Below are 18,164 nucleotides of genomic sequence, written 5' to 3'. Positions count from 1 at the left end.
GCTTGTTTTTAATTTCATTCTCTTCTAGTATTCTTCTAGCTTGCTACGATGGAACTTGCTATCTTGATGAAACTTTGCATTGTAATATGTATGTGCAACTTTGCTATCTTGATGGAACTTGCTATGCATGAGTCAATGGAACTATATATGTATGTACGATGAAACTTATGTGCTGTTAAATAGCTCTGTGAAATATATCTATATATGTCATATATATTTGCTGTGAAAATTGTTGGATTTAAAAAAATAGAAAAAAGAGCCAATATGCAGGCTCTTTGCCGTTAGCCACCGACGGCAAAGGTCTCTTTGCCATCAGCAGCGGACGGCAAAGAGGCCACGTGGCAGGCAACTGTGCTTCCTGGGAGGCTGACCTATTTGGTCAGTTTGCCAACAGTGGATGACGGCAAAGAGAAAAAAACTTTGCCTACAACGGCGGATGGCAAAGGTCTTTCGATGTTTGCCGTCAGCGGCCGACGGCAAAGGCTTGCCGTTAACCACCTAACGGAGTAACAGCGCAATTATTGCCGTCAGTATTCTTTGCCGTCGGTAGCTGATGGCAAAGGACCCTTTGCCGTCAGCCGCCCGAAGCGGACGGCAATGTAGCTCTTTGTCGTCCCGTACGTTGCCCTCCACTTTTGCCGTCAGCGGCGGACGGCAAAGACCTTTGCCGTCCGCCATACGTGCCTTTGCCGTCCGCCGTGGCTGATGGCAAAGTAGCTGATTCCTGTAGTGCTTGGCCGCGGTCGGCATAACATTTTCCTCAATGCAAGCATACAATTCTCCTGGTGTAGTAGCTACATGAAGTGAAACTCTCATGGCAAAGCAAAGTAAAATCTTATGACCAAATGTAACGGAAAATATAAATATTCATTGCAAAACTGGTCTGCCTTTTCAGATACTAAGAAAAAACGACAGCATGTCAGGCCATTATAAGACTAATAAACAACACCCTTTTCATTCACATCCATATCGTTCTTGCGGTTTCACTGCAGCAAGATTTATCCAAAAACCAGTGATAGAAAGGAACTGACATTGTGGTGCATCATGCATCATAATGGCTACCAGAACCATGTCAATGCATCGCCAATAATTACATAGAACTCAATTCATGGAAAGGGCATACAATCTCCACATGTCAATACTGTAAAACATGGAAGGCAGAACAAATTATAGCACTAAAACAATATGTAATTGCACATCATGATGGCATAGTTGTTATTGCATAAGTTGAGATAATCACTACGCAGAGCCTAACTGAACCTAGATAAATTTCAAGTGTATGTTTGAGCGATGCTGCTTGCCCGCGCAACCAGCAACCAAAAGGATAATTTAGTATTAGAAGTTCAAAATATGTACCTGACTTCTACAAAGCATTTCATCATCTCCGCAGAATCCTGGGATGTCTCTTCATTAAATCTCTTCATGTTGTTTCCTGCATTACAGAAGCTTATTTCAGAGAAGCCCCAAACAATCCATGCCAAAAAAATTGAGAACTTAAAATCAACATCATAGCATAAAGTGCTTAATTATTTGAGTTAGTAATGTGCAGCACAACGCAAACTACCAACTTTTAGCAGCCAATCTTCTGCATAAAGTGATTCATCTTAAAAAGCATATATAGACCAATCAATTAGATAGCAGGAGCACAAATTATCTTGAATCAACCCATCGACAGGCATAGCAAACTGAACCGTGTAAGAAAAATGCAGATACCTAAATAGTATCTCTTCCATAGCTAGGATAGAAGTGATGGCCGCTGCTGCCGTCCGAGGCTAGGGTTCGCTGCTGGACGCGTGCGAGCACCTGTGTACCAAAAAAAGCATCAACGTGAGGGGAGGGGAGGGGCCAAAAACAACAGCAGCATGAGGGGAGGGGAGGGGCCAAGAGCACCTTGACCAACAGAAGCAATGCTAGGGTTAGGGTTGGAGTAGGAGGGAGGGCGGCGTCTCGAGGAGTCCATGGTGTGAGCACACTCGGAAGCCGGGGTCGGATGACGGTGCCGACGGATCTGCGAGCGCCTTGGCCGCCGGCAAACCTGCTCGCGCTCTGTCTTCTCTTCCCTTCCATTCTGATGATGGGAGGGGGAGGTTGACACGCACGAGATGCGATATGGCCAGGAACCTGCTCGATTTGCAGGAGAAGGTGTTGCGAAACCGGATGGAGCTCCTCCCACTTGGTCGTGTACCCTGCCGGTTCCCCTTCCGCCGTGTACAGCCTCACCTGCTGCTGCTGCTCCGCCTGCGGGAGCGCCCACGCCTGATGCGGTCACACTAACTATCTGCGGCGGAGTGCCATCTCATTTACCATTACATAACGATATGAATATGAACCTGGAAAATCAAAAATAACTGAATCTATCTGTTCTCATTTACTATTTGGATGAATAAATGAGACGATCAACAGGCAGAAAGAGCATAGTAAGTCCTACTACTAATCACACATTAGCAGTAGTTGTAAAAATATTTTGTATTCATTCCAGCTATCTGTTCTTCTGTCACGTCTCAAAACATGCTTTGTTATAGTAGATTTTATTCAGCTTTCCTATAGCTGCCTGAGGCAAAATATTGATCAAAAAAAATAGCTATGTCTAAACGGAGAAGCACATGACAGAAACATGACATGGTGAATTAGAGTTATACCCGAGGGCAAAATCACCAACGAAGAAAGATGGATCAGCTGGATGCCACACTGATGTTGGGCCTACTCCGGACCTGAAGTCGAATCTGGCCTCTTCATGCTGCAGTTTAGAGAGAAAATAAATCAAGAAGAGATAGGAGAATCAAAGCATGTTGATAGAGGGATAAAGGAGGGAGAGACGGGATCCGCCGTTGCGCCTAGGGCCGCTCCTGCCCAGGATGGCCTCGCTCTGCCGTCGTTCGCCTAGAGCCATTTCTGCAAGTCAGGGATGGCCTCGCTGCCACGAGCCAGGGCCGCTCCCGCCCAGGATGTCCTCGCCGCTGCGCTTGTGGCCAGTCTAGGGTTAGGTGGAGGACGCCACGGCGGAGGCGTGGCTGCACCACGAGCAGGCGCGGCGGGTGCCCGGGTGAGCGGCGTCGGCGGCGAGGCAGGGAGGGGGGCGTGGGAGGGAGAGAGAGAGGCAGGCGCAGGAGGGAGAGAGGTTGCGGGCGGCGTGGCACGAGGGAGACGAGGAGAGAGGTCCACTGTGGCGTGGTCTGAGGGGCGAGGCGGCGGCGAGGACTGAGGGAGGGAGAGGGAGAGGAGAGGGCGGGGCAATGCGGGCGGGGCGGCTAGGACGAGGAAGGGGGCGCGAGTGCGGGCTGGGGAGCGGCTAGGTCATCTCCACGCGGGTCGTCTCCTTTTATACACCCCTAGGCGAAATGTCGAAAATGCCATCGGCGGCCATCCAATTTCACAAGCGGTGGCACGAAACGGGGTAACTATTCATTCCTATAGTGCTCAGCCTAGATCCGACGGCCGATGTCTTCCATGCGGTCGATCCGACGGCCCAAAATCCATCAAGCAACCAGATCCGACGGACCAGAATCCAAATCGCTGTGAGAGCTTGTAGGAACATTCATCTCTTATTTCTGGATAGGATTTTTAACCTATGACGAAGGAAAGGAGGCCTCAAGAAAAAAACTATTGGGCTTCAATCTCACCTGCAGCTTGGGTCCACCGCACCCCACCCACACGAGCAAGTGAGAAGAGCGAGATGACGCCCAGCTTCCGCCGCCACCGCCGCCTCCGCCCCCGCCCGGCGTCGGCGCCGCCGCTGGAGGACGGCGACCTGCTCGACGAGATCCTCCTCCGCCTCTCCCCGGATCCGTCCTCCCTACCGCGCGCCTCCGCCGTCTGCACCCGCTGGCGCCGCCTCGTCTCCGACCCCGGCTTCGTCGGCCGCTTCCGCCTCCGCCACCGCCGCAGCCCTCCCATCCTCGGCTGCTTCATCAGGGACAAGCAAAGTCCGGTCGTCTCCTTCGTGCCCACCATGGAGGCCCCCAATCGTGTCCCCGCCGAGCGCTTCTCCTTGCAGCTCGGCGGCCGCGGCCCCATCACTTTCCTCGACTGCCGCCACGGCCTCCTGCTCATGTTCCTCCCGTATTGGATCAAGGTCCTGGTGTGGGACCCCGTCACCGGAGACCAGCACCGCCTAGACATTCCCCCGGGGTTCGACACGAAGCAGGGGATCGGCGGGGCGGTGCTTCGCGCCGCCGGGGCCATCCGCCACTTCCAGGTGGTCTTGTTGGGCAGAGACAAACAAGTGATCACCGCCTGCGTCTACTCGTCCGAGGCGGGCGTATGGGGCAATCTCGTCTCGACTCCGCTTCCAAATGAGGTGCCAGTTGACTTCGATTTTAGGGGGGTGCCTGTGCTGATTGGGGATTCCCTTCACTATCTGATTACGGGTGTCTGTTCTAGAATCCTTGAGTTTGATTTGAATAAGAGGATCCTAACCGTGATAGCAGGGCCTGTAGATATTCTTGATGTGGGTAGTTGCCAATCCACGGTTATGCGGGCAGAGGATGGTGGGCCTGGTATTCTATTCAAGTCTGACTGCAATGTCCAGTTGTGGAGGAGGAAGATTGATTGTGATGGCCAGGCTTCATGGGTGCTGGGAAGAACTTTTGAGCTAGACACGCTACTTTCCCTGAATTCAGAGGAGAAAGAGCCCACGGTGATGCTAGGCTTGGCTGAGTACAATAATGCGGTGGTGGTGCAGACGGTTGCCGGCCACTTCATGGTCCAGCTTGAGTCATTGCAATTCAACAAGATGTACGAAGCCAGCAGTTGGCATTTCCATCAACCATTCGAAAGTGTCTATACTGGAGGTAACGTAATGCCTTGACACCGAGGGTATAACGAAATCAGCTTGTTTTCGACAATTAGTCAATGAAATGTTGTTGACATCCGTTAGGTTTAAGCTAACAATTTTTAATTTATGCCATATCACTAATTTATTTTGCTGCTTGATGATTTCTGCTATATATTGCAATTTTGCACTGTAGTGTCCTGTCCCAATGCGTGTATAATGGTGTTCATGTTGTTGTTATGATCTGGAAATATATTTGCTTGTGGTATCTAGTTTAGTTTATGTCACCAATTCTGCTTGTGCAACCAAGTTTGCCAAATGCTGTGCATAATAATTGGACTGAATTTCATTGTTACCTGCCTATTGACATACTCCTTCCATTCCAGTGAATAAGGCGCATGAATTTCAAAATGAAACTTCGGCCATCAATTTAACCAACCAAATGTAGGTTATTGTGACAAAGGTTATATCGTTCAATTCGTTTTCAAAAAAAGTTTTCAGTTGTATAATTTTGAAGTAACATAACATATATTTTGTTGGCTAAATTAATGGTCAAAGTTGAATTTTGAAATATGTGCGTGCCCTGTTCATTGGAATGGAGGGAGCATCTAAGAAGTGTATAATGGTAGTGCTAGTTCATATCTCCAGTACACTTTTGACTTCAGATTAGAACTTAACAGTTGGAAGTTGACGATGACTGCATGAAAATCTAGCTTGAACCTCCTCGCAAAAAAAAGAAAAAAAAGAAAATCTAGCTTGAACCAACTAGAATGTCAAATAGATTAGCTTAATACTTGCATTTGGAAGCTTAAAGCGACTTATGCTTCTACCATTCAACATTTTTATCTGTGCTTATCTTGCTAAAAACCTGTAAATCTGTAACAATGACTCGGTTAGAAAATTGTAAATGAATTGCTTATTTTATCATCTCTATGAGACTCCTGCTGTAACAATGACTAGGTTTAAAATTTGTAAAACAATTGCTTGTTTTATAACTTATACGAGCTGCGAGTGGCCACCCTTCTAAATAAACTGAGCTTATTTCATCTTTTCAGGCTTAATTTATTTGAAGACAGACTAAATCTGAATAGGCACAATTTCTTATATTGGTAGGATTTGTCAATGCTGTATCAAAGCTCACCTGTTTTTTCTTCTCAAATTGCACCTTTTGAGTTCATCTAAATATTTCCTTGATGCCTTCCAGTATTTAGTTGGTTTTCCATTGGAATATCATTGGTTGTTTGACTTCTTATGCTTGTAGAAACAAGCATTGGTGGTGGAGGACACAATGGAGCTGAACTTTTGCACAACACTTAAGATGACTGTCTGGTTCAGTATGTTATTATGACGTACTGGTTGAGTAGGTAAGCTTGTCTTCTGTATGTAAGTTGAGGTATCTGAAATATTCTTTTGAACAAACATATTGCTATCCTCTTTAAAATGATTTCTCAAGTACCCGAATCCAAGCGAGGACTCGAGATACTCTCCATGAACCTTAGCTCAGCTCACTCCAACCTGGCCGCCTCCTACCGCTCTTTATTGGCGTTTGGATCTTTCCTCCAGGCCTCACTTCCTCATCCCTTCCTCAGCCGCTTTCTGTCCCCTTCATCACTCCTTCACCCAGCTACCTTCTCTTCTATTTGCTCGAGTTTTCTCCCCCTCTCTACTGTTTGGATCATGCCAAAAATGAGAAATTGTATAACTCTAATCACTTCTCCATGAATGAAATGGCAAATTGGTTTTACTAATGACATTGAGCACTCCACAGGTGTCTAGGATTGTATCCTGGTTCCGGAGATGCAGGACTTGGATTCTGTGCTGTAGTATGTAGGTTCTTCCATTAGTATGTTTCACGTGGAGTCAAATTGGCCATCAACGTTGCAAACATCTGCTGTCAGGTTTGTCTGTCGATGCGTAGTGCTTGTGAGGCTTTTTTTGTTTTGAAGCTGAGGATGTGTTTTGGTCTGTTAGTTCTAGTTTCTGTCATGTTTGTTGCTGGTCTGGCGCATGTGCCTACTCCCGTGTGCTGTTCAAAGTATACTTTGTTACCTGGTTTTGTTTTCAGCAGCGGAAATGGGGCCTGGGCGAGAGCCTTTTTCCTCTAAAAAATCTGGTCTCAGGTGTCTAGAATTGCATTGGTATTACCTATTTGCGTTCTCTGTTTTTATTACTCTAGAAGCTGAAAGTATGTCACCGCACTGCATGTTACATATTTGCGTTTGCTGTTTCTGTTACTGTTTTCTCCCAAATATTGTTGGTTGAGTTCTCAGCACAATATCCAGTGGTGAAACTAATGTTTACTACAGTTCGAATCACGCACAAATTATGAGACCGTATAACTTTAACGGGTTTCCCATGATTTCTCCACAGGTGTCTAGAACTGCGTTCTGCTTGCTGAGATGCAGAAATGGGATTATATGCTGCAGGTTCTTCGATTTTGTGCACTTCACCGACTCTGTACCACACTCAAGTGTGGAGAGTAACTGCAGGAATTAATCGTTTAATTCGGTAACTACGCGCTGGTATTATCTAATCGAAACTTCTTCCCGCACGATACTTGTGCCCGACAGGTGCACGACGTGCAAATCCAGCGGCTAGTGCCCTTCTCAGTCATATGCATACCCGGCTGGATTCAATTATCGTCTATGGATCGTGCAAAACTTGCCGTGTGTATAGCACGACTCTTATCTAATTTCTGGACACAAATAGTCATTCAACTTTCATGATGAATACTTCGTCTTGCTTCAGTTATTGTTCCACTGGCGGAATTATGAAAGCTAGCCTGCCTGCGATGGCCTTGGCTTACATTTGGTGCGTGTGTGTGTCTGTCAGTTTTCGTTGTGTCACTCCATTTGCTTATGTTCCATGATTTTATCAAGTGCATCGTATGTGTGATAGTCTGCGTGTGTTGGATTAATTTCTATTGCAGTATTTGATTCTCGCTAGTTGATGTTGTATTGCACCTGCTTGCCTGGCCCAATAATCTTGCCCTGCTAGTATAACTTAAGTCTCTCGCCTTATTTTTAGCTAGGTTTAGGGTTTATAGAGATGGTGGCTGCTTTATTCCCGATCCCGGTCGCCATGGCCAGCGGAGCCGGAGGAGGGAGACCGTCGTGTCTTCCCCGACTGGGTGATGCTGGATTGCATCGGCCGCACCCACTGGTACGGCGACCTAGGCGCTGCCCATGAGGCCGTCAGCAGGAACAAGACCACCGTTCGCCTCGACATGGGCAGCGGCCACTCCATGTATGTGTCCTTCACCCTCGCGGCTCACGCGGCTCACCACTTAGACTTTGAACGTGACATGCTGGCAGTGACTCCAGGTTCGAGTGGGAGCCACATTGTGTGATCGACCTGGAGCGCCGTTTGGCGCATCCTAGTGTACCTCATCGGCGTCTTCCCGAGTTCCTGATCATCAGCGCTGATGACCCGGATGTTCTGTGCTACCTGTTGCGGAAGGAGGAGTTTCATGGTGAGGCCTCCATGGTCGTGGTTGACATGAACCATGCTCACCTGCGGTCGTCTACTCCATATATCAACCGACGGCCTGAGGATGAGAAAGCCCACAAATATTTTTTTGCCTTGTGTTTATCCGTCTCTGAGTGTAAATTTTCAGCCACTTGGCTTTGTCTTTTTTGAGGAAAAATGGCACGTGCTCTGCCTTTGCATTATAGATAAAGAATTTGAAGAGTGCTGCTGTAAGAGTCATAGGTGATCTCATCAGGAGTTGAGGGAGAGTGCTGGAAGATGCGGAGGTTGCGTTCATTCCACATATTCCATGCGAAGTACATTGCTTGCTGGGCGTCTTGCTTGGAACTTGAGCTGTGATGAGCCCACCAACCTTGTGCTGTGAGGAACTGTGAGTTGTTTAAGCTTGCAGCAGCATTTTGACTGGGTTGATGAGTGCAGTGCAACTTAAAAACGGACTTCAACAGGGGAAGGGCTATGGCAGAGCAGGTGAGCCGCCAGCGGCCTATCACAAAGAGAGCAAGTGACATCGTGATCACAGCCTCTCGCTCGCAACTGATCAGTGGTGGGAAGCCGGTTTTGCACCAATAGCCAAGTGAAGGACCTCACTTTTCCTTCAGATTTGATGTGCCAAATTTTATTCAGGGTGGGCCGGTTGATGGAGCCAAGAATTGTAGATTGTAGGTCGAGGAGGCAGAGTAGGTATTGGAAGTGGAGGTCTTCCAACAAATTGTATCAAGCTCTTCGGAGAGGTTGACAAGTTGAATTTGTTGGAAGGGACCAAAAACACTGCAGATGAAGGCCTCTCATCCAGTTGCCATTGGATAGTGGAGTTTTGTTGGAGAATGCGGTAATTTCAAAAAAAAATCTACGATCACGCAAGATCTATCTACAAGATGCATAGCAACGAGAGGGGAGAGTGTGTTCACGTACCCTCGTAGACCGAAATCAGAAGCGTTTCAATAACACGGGTGATGTAGTCGAACTTCTTCGCGATCCAACCGATCCAAGTACCGAACGTACGGCACCTTCGCGTTCTGCACACGTTCAGCTCGATGACGTCCCCTGTACTCTTGATCCGGTTGAGGCCGAGGGAGAGTTTCGTCAGCACGACGGCGTGGCGACGGTGATGATGAAGTTACCGGCGCAGGGCTTCGCCTAAACACTACGACGATATGACCGAGGTGTGTAACTGTGGAGGGGGCCACCGCACACGGCTAAAAGATCAACTTGTGTTGTCTATTGTCTTTGGGGTGCCCCCTGCCCCTGTATATAAAGGAGAGGAGGAGGAAGCCGGCCAACAAGGGGCGCGCCAGGGAGAGGGGAGTCCTACTAGGACTCCAGTCCTAGTAGGATTCGGCCTCACCCTTTTTTTCCTTTTACCGGAGGGGGAAAAGGGGGGTGGCGCCCCCTTCCCAAGTCCAATTCGGCCTCCATCCCAAAGGGGGGCGCACCAGCCCCATGTGGGCTGGTGTGCTTCCCTCTTATGGCCCATAAGGCCCATAACTTCTCTCGGGAGTTCCGGTAACCTCCCGGTACTCCGAAAAAATGCCCGAACCACTCGGAACCATTCCGATGTCCAAATGCAACCTTTCAATATATGAAAATTTATGTCTCGACCATTTTGAGACTCCTCGTCACGTCCGTGATCTCATCGGGGACATCGAACAAACTTTGGTACATCAAATCACATAAACTCCTAATACCAATCGTCATCGAACTTTAAGCGTGCGGACCCTACGGGTTCGAGAACTATGTAGACATGACCGAGACACATCTCCGGTCAATAACCAATAGTGGAACCTGGATGCTCATATTGGTTCCTACATATTCTACGAAGATCTTTATCGGTCAAACCGCATAACAACATATGTTGTTCCCTTTGTCATCGGTATGTTACTTGCCCGAGATTCGATCGTCGATATCATCATACCTAGTTCAATCTCGTTACCGGCAAGTTTCTTTACTCGTTCCGTAATGCATCATCCCGCAACTAACTCATTAGTCACATTGCTTGCAAGGCTTATAGTGATGTGCATTACCGAGAGGGCTCAGAGATACCTCTCTGACACACGGAGTGACAAATCATAATCTCGATCTATGCCAACCCAACAAACACCTTCGGAGACACCTGTAGAGCACCTTTATAATCACCCTTCTATGTTGTGACGTTTGGTAGCACACAAAGTGTTCCTCCGGTATTCGGGAGTAGCATAATCTCATAGTCTAAGGAACTTGTATAAGTCATGAAGAAAGCAGTAGCGATGAAACTGACATGATCATAATGCTAAGCTAATAGATGGGTCATGTCCATCACATCATTCTCCTAATGATGTGATCACGTTCCACAAATGACGACACATGTCTATGGTTAGGAAACATAACCATCTTTGATTAACGAGCTAGTCAAGTAGAGGCATACTAGGGTCTATATATTTTCTCTATGTATTCACACATGTACTAAGTTTCCGGTTAATACAATTCTAGCATGAATAATAAACATTTATCATGAATTAAGGAAATAAATAATAACTTTATTATTGCCTCTAGGGCATATTTCCTTCAGTCTCCCACTTGCACTAGAGTCAGTAATCTAGTTTACATCACCATGTTATTTAACACCAATATTCACATCTGTATGTGATTAACACTCATAGTTCACATCGTCATGTGACCAACACCCAAAGGGTTAACTAAAGTCAATAATCTAGTTCACATCACTATGTGATTAACACCCAAAGAGTACTAAGGTGTGATCATGTTTTGCTTGTGAGAGAAGTTTAGTCAACGGGTCTGTCACATTCAGAGCCGTATGTATTTTGCAAATATTCTGTGTCTACAATGCTCTGCACGGAGCTACTCTAGCTAATTGCTCCCACTTTTAATATGTATCCAGATTGAGACTTAGAATCATCTGGATCGGTGTAAAAGTTTGCATCGATGTAACTCTTTACGACGAGCTCTTTTATCACCTCCATAATTGAGAAATATTTCCTTAGTCCTCACTAAGGATAATTTTGACCGCTGTCCAGTGATCTACTTCTATATCACTATTGTACCCCCTTGCCAAACTCATGGCAAGGTACACAATAGGTCTGGTACAGAGCATAGCATACTTTATTGAACCTATGACTGAAGCATAGGGAATGACTTTCATTATCTTTCTATCTTCTACTGTGGTCGGGCTTTCAATCTTACTCAATTTTACACCTTGTAATATAGACAAGAACTCCTTCTTTGACTGATCCATTTTGAACTCTTTCAAAAACTTGTCAAGGTATGTATTCATTAAAAAATCTTATCAAGCGTCTTGATCTATCTCTATAGATCTTGATGCCTAATATATAAGCAACTTCACCGAGGTTTTTCTTTGAAAAAATCATGTCAAACTCTCCTTTATGCTTTCTAGAAAATTCTACATAATTTCTGATCAACAATATGTCATTCACATATACTTATCAAAAAAGTTGTAGTGCTCCCACTCACTTTCTTGTAAATACAGGCTTCACCGCAACTGTGTATAAACTATATGCTTTGATCAACTCATCAAAGCATATATTCCAACTCCGAGATGCTTGCACCAGTCCATAGATGGATCGCTGGAGCTTGTACACCTTGTTAGTACCTTTAGGATTGACAAAACCTTCTGGTTGCATCATATACAACTCTTCTTTAAAAAAACATTCATTTAAGGAATGCAATTTTGACATCCATTTGCTAGATTTCATAAAATATGCCAACTGCTAACATGATTCGGACGGATTTAAGCATCGGTACAGTTGAGAAAATCTCATTGTAGTCAACACCTTGAACTTGTCGAAAACCTTTTTGCGACAAGTCGAGCTTTGTAGATAGTAACACTACTATCAGTGTATGTCTTCCTCTTGAAGATCCATTTATTTAATATGGCTTGCCGATCATTGGCCAAGTCCACCAAAGTTCACACTTTGTTCTCATACATGGATCCCATCTCAGATTTCATGACCTCAAGCCATTGCGTGGAACCTGGGCTCATCATTGCTTCCTCATAGTTCGTAGGTTCATCATGGTCTAGTAACAGGACTTCCAGAATAGGATTACCGTACCACTTTGGTGCGGACCATACTCTGGAAGTCCTACGAGGTTCTGTACTAACTTGATCTGAAGTTTCATGATCATCATCATTAGCTTCCTCACTAATTGGTGTAGGAATCACTGGAACTGATTTCTGTGATGAACTACTTTCTAATAAGGGAGAAGGTACAATTACCTCATCAAGTTCTACTTTCCTCCCACTCACTTCTTTCGAGAGAATCTCCTTCTCTACAAAGGATCCATTCTTAGCAATGATCTTGCCTTCGGATCTATGATAAAAGGTGTACCCAACTATTTCCTTTGGGTATCCTATGAAGATGCATTTCTCCGATTTAGGTTCGAGCTTATCAGGTTGAAGCTTTTTCACATAAGCATCGCAACCCCAAACTTTAAGAAACGACAACTTTGGTTTCTTGCCAAACCACAGTTCATAAGGCGTCGTCTCAACGGATTTTGATGGTGCCCTATTTAAAGTGAATGCAGCTGTCTCTAATGCATAACCCCAAAATGATAGTGATAACCCGGTAAGAGACATTATAGATCGCACCATATCCAATAAAGTGCGGTTACAATGTTCGGACACATTATTACGCTGTGGTGTTCCATGTGGCGTGAGCTGTGAAACTATTCCACATTGTTTTAAACTCGTAACTATTCCACTACGATTAGATCGTAGAAAATTTATTTTCTTGTTACGATGATTCTCCACTTTACTCTGAAATTCTTTGAACTTTTCAAATGTTTCAGACTTGTGTTTCATTAAGTAGATATACCCATATCTGCTCAAATCATCTATGAAGGTTAGAAAATAATGATACCCGCCACGAGCATCAACATTCATTGGACCGCATACACACTAGTGCAGAACTAGGCTATAACACCGGTTCGTAAGGGCCTTAGTGCCGGTTCTGTAACCGGCACTAAAGGGTGGGGACTAAAGGTCTCCCCCCCTTTAGTACCGGTTCTGCACGACCGCCACTAAAGGGCCACCACGTGGCACGAGCCAGGGCCGGGTGTGGGGAGACCTTTAGTGTCGGTTGGTAACACCAACCGGTACTAAAAAATTTGGGGGGTTTTGGTTTTATTATTTATTTTCCCTCTAATTTTGTGTTTTCCGTTTAATTTTTTTTCGTTTGCTGGTATTTTATGATACTACATGTTGTACACGTTATGCATATATATATAAATAGAATATATATATATATATATATATATACACACACACACACAGAGAGAGACGGTCTATTCTGCTAATATTAGCAGAATAACTATTCTACACACCACTTCCGCACTGCACGCTGAACGCAAGTGCACTGCATCTTCTTGACGATGAGCACTGCAATATAGACTAGTGAACTTCTCGTCGGAAAAAACTGCACGCGTTATTTTTTCGGTACTGTTTTTCGCTCTAATTTTTTAACCGTTTATCGGAATGAGGTGTGTAATATACCATTGAAAATCTATGGATTAGGCAGAACTTCGACATGTTGAACACTTTTCGAGATTCCACACGGTTTAAGAGCAGTTTTGAAAATGGTGCGGCCCATGACGAGTGGCAGCGAGCATTTTTTCACGATTTCTTCTAAACTGCTCGTCGGAATGAAGCAAACGATACGTCGTTGGATAGATATCGTCGAGGCGCATCTTTTTCATATATAAATGTTTCTCTAATTCGTTACGGTTTAAGAGCAGTTTCAAATTTACTAAATCGTGGAACTCTGTTTTTCAATTTTTTTGAAATTTTCGGTACTGTTTTTGCTCCAGTTTTCTAACCGTTTGTCGAAACGAGACGTATGATACACCGTTGGAAATCTACGGACAAGGCGCAACTTTCATATGTTGAAATGGTTTTGAGATTCCTTACGGTTTTTAGTTAATTTTGAAAATTGTGCGGCTGACTTCGAGAGGCAGCGGCTGTTTTTTCGTGAAATTTTTACTAACCGCTGGTCGGAATAATTCAAATCATACGCCGTTGGAAAGATATCGACGAGACACAACTTTTACATGTAGAACACTCTCTCTAATCCCTTACGATTTAAGAGCAGTTTCAATTTTACCAAAATACGAAAACTCTGTTTTTCACGACACACAAATCGACTTGTGTACTGCATCAGACAAAAGAACGCACTGCTTCACACAGGAAGCCGCACCCCATCAGATGGGCAAGCGGACTACTTGATTTTTTTTATTTACACGTAAATTTTCTCATGCGAGGAAGTGGACGGGACTTCACATCGGGCGTAAGTGAACCCCAAATGCATGGAGAAGTAAACCGCATTACTTTATTTATCGTTTCAATAACATTTTTTCTTTGCATTTACAATATGAACAACATCAGACATCCGACCGCACTGCTCCAATTAGAAAACCGCACTTCATCAAATGTTCACTTACAAGATGAACAACATCAGACACCCGACCGCACTGCTTCAGTTAGAAAACCGCACTGCATCAAATGGTCAAGTGAACGTCACTACTTTCGTTTCTCTACCATTTTTCATTTAACACATTTTTGCACTGCATCAAATGGTCAAGTGAATGGCATTACCTTTTTTTGTTGTTTCTCTACCATTTTTCATTTAACACATCTTTGCACTTCATTTCCTTCTTTCTTTTTCTATTTGGAGTTTTGGGTTTCCACATTGGCGAGTTGTGTACATGTGCGAAGAAGCGAACTGCATGGTCGAGGGAAATGAGCCGCAACACAATTCGAAATGAACTTCTTTGGTAAACAATTTTCAAAGGAGCCCATATAACTTTTATACATAAAATCATCAAACACGGGAAACACGATTTTTGCACTGCATGTTCACATGGTCGAAACTGCATGCTCATGCCTGAACATCATCATGTTTCACTGCAATCAAATGAGTCCCTACAATCTTTATACAAAAAAATCCACACCACATGCAAGCATCGGACTAAGTATAAAGTGGCGAGGATGAAGGGGGAGGACGAGTATAATTTCACCACACTACATTGCAAGCAAAAAAATCAATGGACCGTGCTGGAACATCATCTGCACTGAAACCACATGGCAGATGCTCACCCAAAATCTGCAACAAAAAATAACTTTTCTCAAACATGATGCTGGCATTGTGGACTGCTTTTGTGATTCACTTTTTAATTTTTGCTATCATTTTTGTCTTTATAATTTCATCTCAACTGCGAGGCCAAGTGCAATGAACCGCACACGACAACTAAATGCACTACAAGAGCCGATGAAAAAAGTTGGCTGCAGCACTTGGTCGTCAGGGAGGTCGCGATCAAACGGGATACATGGAGTGGCGCAGGGACAAGATTGAGATGGACATGGCGCCACCTGCGGGGCACAAGCGAGATGTGAGGGAGAGAGGTAAGGAGGAAGTAGGAAAGGAGAGAGAGGAGGGCACTCACCTCTGGTGATTTTGCAGGGAACCATTTTTCAACGCATCTCCGATCAAGATTGCAATCCTCGTGCACCGAACTACAACCAACAAACAGGAGAACCTCGCTGCAAAATAAAAAGAACCTGCAGGCAATGCTGCACTGAACTTCATCACTGAAACCGCATAACAGGAACTGCATCCAAAATATGCCAAAAAGGGAGCAAAATAAGCCTTTTATGAACTGCACACGAGTAACTACTGCTCTTCCACGGCCGCTGCCCCATCTCCGTGGGCAGATGCATGGGTTCCTGCGGCCACCGGCCCACTCCGAACTCGAGATCCGGCCTCGTTAGCTGTGACTGGATCGATATGCGGGCGACGCAAGGCGAGCACTGGCGGTGGTGAACTTTGTCGGCGACGCGTTGGGTCCCGACGGTGGCAAATTTCACGCAACGGTGACCATGGCTGCGTCCCTACTGTAGCACAAAGAAGGATTGAGAGAGGGGAAAGGGATGAGCGAGAGCAGAGGGAGAAGGGTAAGCAGGGAGTGGCGGGCGGATGATGATGGTCTCACCGGCGGCTGGCTGGCGCTGCCGAACTGCTCGACTTCATGTCGGGTCCAAACGTGGTCAACGACCTCGAATCCTCCCCGCGCCCCGTAGAGGTTGAGATCAACTACGAGGAGCTCCTCGTCCTCCTCTGTATGCCGTCGCACAGGAGGCTGCGAGGAGAGAAGTGGTCCCGCCGGCGAGGGGGAAGGAGCTCCACCTGTAGCTTGATCCCGATCTGGATCGAGCTGGGAGATAGGGAAGTGGGGCGAGTCAGGGCATAGCGGTGGTCGTGGCAGCGAAGAGATGGAGGATCTTTGGCGCTGCGACAAGGGAGCTTGCGGCAGGGTCTGGTGGAGGGCCGGATGCCGTGGCCCCGGGCCAGATCCACGTCGGCAGCTGCGCGGGCGCGCCTGGATCGGTGCCGCGGCAGCGTGCAGTTGCGGTAGGTGGTGCGCCGGTGTGGGTGGAGCTGGGTTGAACCCGGCGGCTCGGGTGGGGGAGCGCAGGAGGCGGTCACAAGGTGGGGCAAGGGGATGGGGGTTGAGCGTCGGTGGTGGATCTAGGAGGCACGGCGCCGTGGTAGGTAGTGGCGGCGGGGGTTGACTCCAGCTGATGGGCGGGGAGTGGCGCCGGAGGTTGGTGGATCGGGGGCCTGTGGGCGGTGCGGGGGTGGAAGAAGCCGGATTGGGTCGGGGCTGGTGGGCTTAGTCCGAGGGGGTGGTGTGGGCGGTTGGTTTCGAGCAGTTCGCTACAGGTGTGTCGGACAGTGTTTAAGTGTTAGCAGAATAAGACGTTTTGGTGTGCAGAATAAGGTCTTAAGGGGTGTTATTAGAATAGACCCACCCTATATATATATCATCGAATGTCTCACAACCACACCATTATTCACACATACACATGTATATATATATACAGTTTTTCCTACATGTTGCCTTCAGAGCCAGTGGCATTTGCCTTGGTGCTTTTGGAGCATGATGACAATTGGGAGTGGTTCATTGGGGTGGTAGCTCGTAATAGAACTCCCCTTTGTGTTCTATGACCTCGTCGAGCAAAAATCCTGCTATTTCCTCTTGAAGTGCTCGTATGCGCTCCTCTGCTAGGAGCTTCTCCCGCACCAATTCGAACTGTTAAGAATGAGATCAATATGCATGTGTATTAGTTATGTGACTAGATATCGATAATGATGTAAAAATTGTGAATATTGTTCTGTCAAACGTACCCATAGCTTTCTATCAGTTTTGGTCCTTCCGGACGTCATCGTGCGAATGTTCTCGAAAATGTAGTATGCACACACATCAGTCCCCCGCGCCTGCTTCAGGGACTTTACGAGAATAGAATTTAATCAGATAATAATTAATCAAGCATGATAATTAATGGTATTGAAACTAGAATTAAAGAGATGCATGGTAGCTAGCTAGTACTACTTAATTAATTATACCTTGGGTCGAAACCAATACAGCTTTTCTCTCCATTCGCCTGGAACCTCTTTCGAATTCCTGAACTTTTCCCAAGCCCTGCCCGCCGGCAAAGAAAATGAATAAACGAGTTATTAAATAGTTTATATCAGGGAATGACGAACTAAAGAGGCCGCCATATAGTTAATAATGATTGGAATTACCTATCGACTATCCCCTTCACGATTGAATAGTCTCTTTTTTTTAAGTAGTGAGTCCAATACTTCAATTGTTTCTTCATCAACTTTAATGATTAACAAGATCTAATGGTAACTGCATGCACACACATACACATTTGCATGTCTTAATTAAGCGGGCATGTGCATACACTAGTAGAAAAGGGGGCAATGGTCCAGGCCGGGTCAGCCCATTAGTCCCGGTTCAATCCAGAACCGGGACCAATGGGGGCATTGGACCCGGTTCGTGAGCCCCGGGGGCCGGCCGGGCCACGTGGGCCATTGGTCCCTGTTCGGCTGGA

At 46.0% G+C, this 18,164-nt stretch overlaps 1 protein-coding gene across 2 annotated transcripts; it reads left to right on the top strand.

The window, feature by feature from the left end:
- The first annotated feature begins 3,672 nt into the window (after positions 1-3,672).
- LOC119320168 lies at positions 3,673-8,497 on the top strand. Of its 2 annotated transcripts, XM_037594278.1 has the most exons (5): positions 3,673-4,790; positions 6,033-6,135; positions 6,540-6,669; positions 7,142-8,017; positions 8,095-8,497. In XM_037594278.1, the coding sequence occupies exons 1-2, from the start codon at positions 3,674-3,676 to the stop codon at positions 6,086-6,088; spliced, it is 1,173 nt and encodes a 390-aa protein (XP_037450175.1). In that variant the 5' UTR covers position 3,673; the 3' UTR covers positions 6,089-6,135; positions 6,540-6,669; positions 7,142-8,017; positions 8,095-8,497. The 2 variants fall into 2 exon arrangements, with proteins under 2 accessions (XP_037450175.1, XP_037450174.1); XM_037594277.1 differs by lacking the exon at positions 6,540-6,669.
- The last annotated feature ends 9,667 nt before the right edge of the window (positions 8,498-18,164 follow it).

Source organism: Triticum dicoccoides, chromosome 6B, assembly GCF_002162155.2.
Source record: "Triticum dicoccoides isolate Atlit2015 ecotype Zavitan chromosome 6B, WEW_v2.0, whole genome shotgun sequence".
Classification (NCBI taxonomy): Eukaryota; Viridiplantae; Streptophyta; class Magnoliopsida; order Poales; family Poaceae; genus Triticum; species Triticum dicoccoides.
The sequence above is the reverse complement of the archived record's forward strand: the minus strand, read 5'-3'. Positions and strand labels throughout refer to the sequence as shown.

Bases quoted from the DNA above. Each gene is read 5' to 3' on its own strand.
- LOC119320168 (XM_037594277.1), top strand. From the start codon at position 3,674: ATGACGCCCAGCTTCCGCCGCCACCGCCGCCTCCGCCCCCGCCCGGCG. The intron at 4,791-6,032 runs GTAACGTAATGC...TTATGCTTGTAG, and splicing joins CGAAAGTGTCTATACTGGAG to AAACAAGCATTGGTGGTGGA.